General features: G+C 48.2%; 1 protein-coding gene across 5 annotated transcripts in view; it reads left to right on the top strand.

Moving 5' to 3' along the window:
• Window positions 1–9,094, top strand: part of Zdhhc14 (zinc finger DHHC-type containing 14) — a 252,573-nt gene that overhangs the window by 150,375 nt on the left and 93,104 nt on the right. For all 5 annotated transcript variants that reach the window (XM_026787360.1, XM_013352351.2, XM_013352350.2 and 2 more), the window contains exon 2: window positions 4,326–4,486. In XM_026787360.1, the coding sequence (XP_026643161.1) occupies window positions 4,326–4,486 (161 nt within the window). The remainder of the gene's footprint in view (window positions 1–4,325; window positions 4,487–9,094) is intronic.

Raw genomic sequence — 9,094 nt, 5'->3', positions numbered from 1 at the left:
CTAAGAATAGGGCCCTCTCACATCACAGACACATGCCGTCAACATCAGTGAGTTTATCGCTGGTAGTCTTTGGTTGAGTTTAACATGGGTGGCTTATTTCTGGTGGCCACATACTGGCACATTTTCAAGGTGTAACATGACAGAGGTTGCTTTTTAAATGGCAATAAAAGAGACAAAGCTAACATCTGCTTGATATGACACATGTTTTTAATGAGCTCCAAAATCAGAGTCCCTGTCTGATTACTCCCAAGCTGATGTCACAGTTCAAGGTCTGGACTTGAAGTGATTGAATTTAGGTGCCCCATGGAAACGCTAAACATGCCCATTGTGGTGGCTGACTTGACACAGTAGATTGGGAAGAGACTCAGTTGGAAGAGAGACATTGTCTAGATTAAGTTGACTGTGAGCATGCCTGTTGCCTATGAGGAATTTATTAATTGGATTAATTAAAGTGGGAAAGCTCACTCTAAATGTGGGCATCTTTCCTATAAGCATCTTACATTAATTCACTGCTGTCTGCTCTTGACTATGAATGTAGCAAGACTAATTGTTTCAAGTTCCTGCCACCTACATGTCCCCATCAGGATTGACTGCAACTTGTAATTATGAGCCACATAAACCCTTTCTCCTTTAGGCTGCTTTGGTCAGGGTGTTTTTATCACGGCAACAGGAAACAAAGTGGAGACACCCCAAAAAGGTATTGTCTGCCACACCCTCTTACACATATGGGCCCCTGACAGATGTTTTGGGTTCTGAGTCTGATATAGCACTGAGATTTTGATGATTGTTTTATATTAAGTCTCTAATGGGGGAAGCAGTCATTTCTGAAAAGACTTCTCAATTCTCTTCATGTCTCAAGTTGAAATAGAAAACCTATGTTAGACTCCAGAACCCAGGCCCACACAGTAGAAGGCCATTTCAGTAGATCTGCATGACTGGGGTACAAGGGGGAAAAAAAACCCTCTCTGCAGGCTCAGAGTGTAAGAGAACAGCTAATGGCTTGGTTATGGAGTCCCTAGTTTCTTAAGTATTTAACCTGAAGCTTTTCAGTGCTTACTATTACAAAATCAAATGTTGTGGAAAAGGTGAAAGCCCACTAAAGAGGTTAATTGCGTCAGTTTTTGCCTAAAGCCTCTGGAGAGAAGCACAGACTCCCTTCCCACACAGCAAGACCCACAGAATTGAAGAGGCATTTCTGTGATGTGTGACTGCTTTTCCAAAGAGGTCTGTTAGTCAAGTTCATGAAGTTATTACAGAATGCCCCAGACAGAATGATTTCCAAAGAGCACAGATTCATCTCTGACAGTTTTGGAGGCTGGGAAACCCAAGATCAAGGGACCTCCTTCTAGTAAGCCTGCATCTCCCCTTGGCAGAAGATAAGAGGTGAGATTTAAAAAAAGGGGGGGGCATCAAAAGACGGCTGTCTTAGTTAGGGTTTCTCTTGCTGTGAAGAGACACTGTGACCATGGCAACTCTTATAAAGGAAAACACTTAATTGGGGTGACTTGCTTACGGTTCAGAGGTTCAGTCCATTATCATCATGGTGGGAAGCCAGGTAGCAGGCAGGCAGACACAGTGCTAGGAAGGGAGTTGAGAGTTCTACATCCCATTGCTGGCAACAAGGCGTGGTCTGTCTCACTGGGCGTGGCTTGAGCATATATGAGATCTTAAAGCCCACCCCCACAGTGACACACTTCCTCCAACAAGGCCACACCTCCTAATTGCCCCTGCCTCCCGCCCCCCCACTCCTGGTTTGGGAGCCATTTTCTTTCAAATTGCCACAGGGCTTTGCTCAGTTTTACAAAAAACACACTCTTGAAGTGCTGAGCCTCTGCTGGCAATGTCACAGTTGGTAGGAGCAGGGTACTTGGGGCTTAGTTGTTTCCTAAAACCCCCAAGTCTTGGGATAGAACCCATACAGGGGGGGTTCTGAGGTTAATGTTTCTTAGGGTTTCTTTTTTTTTTCCCTGAGCAAGGTCCTCTGTCTCTTCCACTGTCCAAGTCACCTCACTTTCTACGAGTCTATCTGGGGATGTTCATAGCTGTTCAGACGTCTTGGAGCTGGTACCAGATTAGCAATGACATGGTTGGGTTTGGTTTTGTTTTGTTTTTCTATTCCTGTGAAGACACAGCAACCAACAACCCAGCGGGCGTGTGATGAAGCACTGTTTTGTGGTGTGGGTTTTTCTTTGCTCTGGCCCTGCAGCAGAGTTGGTGGGCGTGGTCATGGAGGCCCTGGAAATGCTCTGGTGTTGTGTCAGTCAGGTGACTTTCCTAGAGACAGTCCACAGGGCCAGCAGGGAATCTGTCCCCACTACTGACATCTGGGACCATCACACCACCTTCTGAAAGGCACGGGGAGTCTCCGGGCTTCTTCATGGCAGAAGATTCTGAAAGGCCTTTGCTCCTTCAGCAAAGGGGTTCCTGTCATGTGGTCCTTGAGAGCCAATCTTAGCAGTATCCCTGCTGGGCATCCGACCAGAGACCTGTACACAGTAGGGTTCTGGTACCAGATGGGAGCCACACCCCTACCCACCTCCCACATCTAGTAGGGTTCTGGTACCCAAATGGGACCCACACCCCTACCCACCTCCCACATCTGAGCAGAGCTCACCTCCTTCTTGTCTGTTCTTTACTTGAACAGCCGGGACTTCTGCTTCTGAGGATAAGCAGGGAGTGCCTCCCCGCAGCGCTACAGAGACACTGTGATCCTGCAATGCCATGTGTGTTCTCCCACACCCATGACAACACTTAATGTGGCCACAAGAGACTACTGATAGCCATGGCAGACCTCATCCTTCATTAAGTTCCAGGCTCTTTGCTCTATGTCTCATCACCCTGTGGTATCAAGACACCATGACAACAGGCCAAGGGCCCAGTGCTTGAACCTGCCCAACCCCACCGCACCACAGTATAAGATCAAGGATGAGGTGCCAGGTCCCAGCACAAACTTTAGTCTGCCAAAGTCCCTTCTCTTCTATCCCCACAGTCCCTGTGGCATAATTCCTCTGTCCACCAACAGTGAACAGGATTCCGTAGCATTAAGGGCGGGTAGTGATAAGCATCTATCGTTCCAACTACTTGGAATTGCTGAAATGGGAGGATGTCTTTAGTCCAGGGTACAAAGTCCAGGTTAGGGAGCCAGGGAAGACCCCATCTCTTAAAAATAAACAGAACAAAAATAACAAGAACTGGACCACACTTGTGAATTGATGGTTCTCCAGGTACTTCCTGGGAAAGCATGGGGTTAGTGTGGCTCAGCCAGTGAGTCTTCTCCCTGGCTCTTCAGAAACTCTGCTGCAAGTCCATGTCTATGGCTTATCACCCTCCTCTGGACAAACTGGCCCCCACAGTCTTGACAAATGATTCCTTGGTGTTTGCAAGTCAGTGTTAAGCTGGCGGAAAGTTCCCGAGTGGTTTGGCTCAGGTGGGTCAGACTGAGTGAGGTGTCTACGTTGACATTATCATCTGTGTTTTCAGAGATGGGTGGGGACTTTGGCTGATAAGTGTTTACAATGCAAAGGGCTCGTGTGTATTTATTCAAGCTACAGACATTCTAGATCGATTGTACAAGCAGGATTGTTTTCTCTTCTACCAGTGTCTCTCTTGTGGAGCTTGGCCTGCCCTGATCAGTGGAGGGGGTGGGGTTGTCACGGAGCACACTGCAAACCACCCCAAATCTAATTGTTTTGTTTTATTTTTTGAGACGGGTTTTTCTTTGTAGCCCTAGATGTCCTGGAACTCACTCTGTAGACCAGGCTGGCCTTGAACCCACAGAGATCCACCTGCTTCTGCCTCCCAAGTGCTGGGATTAAAGGCACGCATCAGTACTGCCCAGTCTAAATTTTCTTTTTTAAAATTTAAATTCATCTCTTGTGTGGGTGTACGTGGGTGTGAGCGTGGGTGTGCACATGCCACGATCTCACAAGTGGGGGTTAGAGCACACCCTGGGGCTTTGTTCCTCGCTGTCCACTGTTCTTGAGACGAGGGCCTCTTTATTACTTCAGGATGGGATATACCAGGGTAGCTGGCCTCGGAGCTTCTGGGAAGACCCCTGCCTGCCTCAGGCTTCCTTCTCTCCGTAGGGTTTCTGGGATTACAGACATATGCTATTTCATGGACTCTGGGCATCCAGGCTCAGGCTCTCACAATCGCTAGACAAGTGCCTTACACTGAGCCACATCCCCCAACCCAGAAGGGTTTTAACAGAAGTCAATCTCACTCAGCTCAGTGATGATTTTGCTTCTTGGAAGATCCGAACTGTGACTGTGGATCCTAACACTATAATCCTCTCTCTTCTCTCTCTCTCTGAAACCTGCTGGCAGCTGTCCATACCTCGCGGTGAACATCACCCCCGCTATCCCCGTGGTCGGCGGTATCCTGTTCTTCTTCGTGATGGGGACTCTGCTTCGGACCAGCTTCAGTGATCCGGGAGTCCTCCCTCGAGCCACTCCTGATGAAGCCGCTGATCTCGAAAGGCAAATAGGTAACGCTGAAGCTCTGTGTTTAGCCTGTGGTTACTTCCCTCCAGTGCTGGCTCCAAAGTGGGGAACAGGTGGGGGTGCTCGTGCAGAGGGCAGGGCGCTGGCTGGCAGGAAGAGTGACCGGGAATGAAGGAGACCTTAAAGATGACCCGAGTAGAAGGTTGGGATGTGAAGTGGTCGAGGTAAGACTGGAGGCGCTGCAGAGCTGAGGCAGGGGCCATGGTAGCATGCGAGAAGCCCCCAGAGAGCAAGGTGTGGCTTAGAGATGTTTCTCTGAAACTCAAGCGTCCAGTTCTGCTCTGGTCTAAAACCTCGGTAGTTGAGGCAGTTTCTCTCCTGTGCTCCCTGCTGGACATGGCAGCTTTCTTAATTTCCATAATAAAAGCTAATAAGGGTATTATTTCTTTCCTCATTGTTGCAACACAGTATCTGGCAAAGGGATTTAAGTAAGAGTGGTTTGTATTGTCTCACTGATTGATGGTACTACATCCCTCATGGTAGGGAAGGCATGCGAGTCAGCTGGTCATATTGTTTCTGTTCTCTGGAAACAGAGAGATGCAGGCTGGTGTCCCGACTTACTTTCCCCTGTTCATTCGGCTCTGATCCCCAGCCCACAGAAAAGCACCGTACAGAGTTAAAGTGGGTTTCCACTATAATTAATCTACCATAGAAGCTTCTTTATAGACCAGTGGTTTTCAACCTGATGGTCGTGACCCCTTTAGGGTCAATCAGCCCTTTCACAGGGGTTGCCTTAGACCATTGGGAAAGACAGATATTTATATTATGATTCATAACAGTAGGAAATTAGAGTTATGAAGTAGCAATGAAAATTATTTTATGTTTGGGGGCCACCACAACGTGAGGAACTGTATTAAAGGGTCACAGGTTTAGGAAGGTTGAGTGCGGCGGGCTTCTTGACCGGCGAGGAAGAAACACCACCACACAAGGATTCTTCTCAGATCACGCTTTACTGGAGTGCACTTGGTTGAGAGAGAGCATGAAGCAAAGGGGGGCAGGAAACGAGAGAACGAGAGAGAGAGAGAGAGAGAGAGAGAGAGAGACGCGAGAGGGGCAAAAGACAAGAGAGACGAGAGAGAGAGAGGGGGGGGGGCACAATGGCGGCTGCTTATATAGGGAATTGGCACACGGGTCACCCTGTGATTGGCTGCCATCATCAGCTGACACCAGACTGCATCGAGATAGGCCCAGGGACCCCTATCCACAGCGCATGCGGGAAGCAGGGGACACGCAGCTCTCAAAGGCATAGCCAAATATGGGGTTGTTCATAACCAACAAGACAGGATGTGGCGCCATCTTATAATGGCGATCCTGTCTGGCTCACTACAGTTGAGAACCACCTTCAGAGACAGTCCCAAAGGCTTGTCTCCTAGCTTGTACTAGATCCTGTCAAGTTGATGATCAGTATTAAAGCACCATACAAGGCAAAGAACAGCTTAGACTGTCTTATTTATTCAGCCTAGGATCCAGGGTTTCTTTCGCTTGCACACCTCTGCAATATATCCCAGGGGTGTGTACTGAAATGAGTAGCTTGATTTTCCTTAAATATTAAAGCCTGAAGCTAGTGTTTGCAGCCATCTACTTTGGAAATTTAAAACAGATCCCAATGTCTATCGCAACACACTTTAAAAATGTGACCCTTTTCTTGACACATAAATGCTCTCAACGGTGAGTGTGTCTCGTGTAGCTTTGCTGTGACACACTGGTGAGTCTGGTAAGATCACAGTCAGCCTGTGATGACTCAACGTGGGCATGCAGAAGAGGCCTGGTAAAGCTGCGCAGCAGGGACCTCTTCCCGGGCTCTCTTCGCAGTCTCTGCTCTAGCTGCAGAGATGCCCTTTTGCTATGGCACAAGCAGCTACAGCTGTGGCCAGGGCTAGAGATGCTCTTACATTTGCCAAGGACAAAGCAGAGCTCTGTCCCTGTCTCAGCCTCTGCCCCTTCCTCCATCCCTGCCACGCAGAAGGGGACAATCAGTCTATGGTGCTGGGGGACCATGGTGCCACCTGCTGTTATGCAGCAGCCTGCTTTCTGGGGCTGAGGAGACAAGAGAAGGATGTGGCAGGGGAAGAGCAACCCTTCTCAAGTCACTGTGTCTTGCGACACTGAAAGCCATCCATGTCCTAGCACTTCAGTCATGTTTAACATGGCAGTGGCTATCATGAAACTTTTCTCACATCTGAGTAACTCTGTGAAGATAAAGCTATTCTTGTTCTCTGTTACAAACGAGGAGAGTGCCTCCCCCAAAGAGGGGCTCCAATAAGAGGAAGTACAGCACTGGAGCCCAGTCTCTGAGTCCCTGCCCTTGTCCCCTCCCTGCCTTGTATCCCTAAGGAGAGGAGAAGCTAGGGCCGGTTCTCTTCAGAAGACTGGGTTTGTAGTCTGAGCCTCAACCAGCATGCATCTGGAAAGCCTTCTGCCCCATGCAGATCCGCAGAAGATAACACGGTGTGTTCTGTGGCCCTCTGGGCCACTGCAGGAGCCTCTGCCTGAGCACTGGTGGGAGGGCTAGGTGTCCTGCCTTCCTAGCATGTTTGGGGTGCATGGGGATGCCATCGGCTTTCTCTGCTATAAATGCAGATTCCCAGAAGCTTGGTGTGTCGAGGCTTAAGTATCTTTTAAAATAAATTGTACCCCATGACCCCAAAGGTCATGAGGGGTAGAATGAGAAATGGATGAGCACAAACAAGACTTGATTTCCTGCGGAGGGAAGAAAACCAATTAGAAAGCTGAACAACACTATCAGAAATGGTCATTAGGTTGGGAACTGCTATTCCCGAAAGTCTAGGGAATGTTGGATAAAGGCTGGGCATCTGTGGCATTCTTATCACGTGCTTCTGTCTCCAGGCCCCGTGCCGAAGGTAAAGGTGAAGAATCCTACAGGACCTGGTGAACCAGGAGCACCACCATTTCCCTCAGAGGCATGGCTTCGATTCCAAGTGGAGCACCAAACATAGCAATAGCCAAGTTTTTATCTTAAGAACCTATAACGGCAGAGCAAACAAAACTCAAAGCAAGCAGAGACAGGGGAATTTATAAAGTTTAGAGAGGAAACCAAGGATATAGAAAAGGGGGAAAAGAATCAATGAGGCTAGAAGTTAGTCCTTTGAAGGATCAACAAAATCGGCCCATCTTTTCCTTTGCTGATGAGAGAGACAGACAGACCAGGCAGAATCGTTAAAATCAGTAGTAGACCGATTTCCAAAGATGCTCTATGAAGAGCTGGGTAGTACATGAAAAAGAGGCTCATCACCTTCTGTCATTAGGGGGACATGAATCGAAACCATGATGGAGGGCCCACAACCCCTACCCCCAGGGTGACTCTGAGAAAAAGACCAGTCATGAAAAACCTTAGCAAGGATGTGGAAACCTAAAATGCTCACTCGCTGCTGGTGGCACTGTGAAATGGGATGTCTGTTTGAAAAATAATGCCTTAGAATTCTTGAAAAAGCTGAACACAGTTACCACATGGCCCAGCAATTCCACTCCTAAGTATACAGCCAAGAAAACTAATCCACTTTCTCATAAAGACTTGCTGTGTCCGGTGACCAAAAATCTGAGCAGAACCCACAGGTGATTTGATGGCTGTCATGTTGCGTATCCTCCCCACAGAATCCCACTACCACTTTTAAAAAGCCACATGTTATGTATGTTACATGGATGAACCAAGAAGCCGAGGCTAAGGGAAAGAAGCCAGATGCACAAGACTGCATATTGTGGTACTCAGAATATCTCCTAAGGGCTAGATTGAGCCAAACCTGTAGCCACAGAAAGCAGAGCAGTGAAATCGTGGGACACGGGTAAGATTGTAGGTTAATTATACCTGACGTGAGGTGGAGGGCTGAGGTGACGAAATTGAGGTGGCCGAGATAAAGGTGATGGCTGCACAGTGCAGCGGATTCCCTAACAATTACTGGGCCACCTAGTGAGTCTGTGAATTAGAGTTCAAGAACGCGATTGTTTGTCTGAGGGGAGGAAGTAAGGGAATGAGAAGAGACTAGAAAGGGGGTAGAAGAAACCCCTAGGAGGGGGTTAGCCTCTGGCTCACCCCTTCCCTAGCTGCACGACTTCAGACAAGGACATACCTTTCTCAGCTTGTCCCTCCAGGTTTTGTCCACACAGCAGGGGCAGTGATGTGTGTCTTGTGAGGTATTCGCCAAGACCCTGGCACTCAGTAAATGATGTTATATTTACCTTTTTTTTTTAAGTTCTCCTCTTTTTCCACCCAGTTGTTTCTTTACCTGTGCAGACAAGGGTTCTCATCAAAGGCAATCCAAAGTATGAAGGGTGAAAGGCAGAGCTGGGCGCTGTACCTCCCCTACTTGAGGGGAGTCCAGGCCTATGGTTTTCTTCCTCGTGGCTCTGATTCTTCTTCGGGACTCCCGTATACTCTTGGCTTTGAAAAAGTAAGATTATGTTTTGACAAAATCTGTTTTATTTTTGGAAAGCTTGGAGTAGAGAAGAAAGGTCGTATAAGCGGGTCAGATGGAGCAGGGACCAAAGCAGACGCTTGAGGGGGAAGGGCCGGTGAGCACACCTCTATAGAGGCTTCTATACGTCTCTATTTTAAGAGTTAAGCCAGGCGATGGTGG

The sequence above is a fragment of the Microtus ochrogaster genome, linkage group LG9 (assembly GCF_000317375.1).
Source record: "Microtus ochrogaster isolate Prairie Vole_2 linkage group LG9, MicOch1.0, whole genome shotgun sequence".
NCBI classification, from domain to species: Eukaryota; Metazoa; Chordata; class Mammalia; order Rodentia; family Cricetidae; genus Microtus; species Microtus ochrogaster.
The sequence above is the reverse complement of the archived record's forward strand: the minus strand, read 5'-3'. Positions and strand labels throughout refer to the sequence as shown.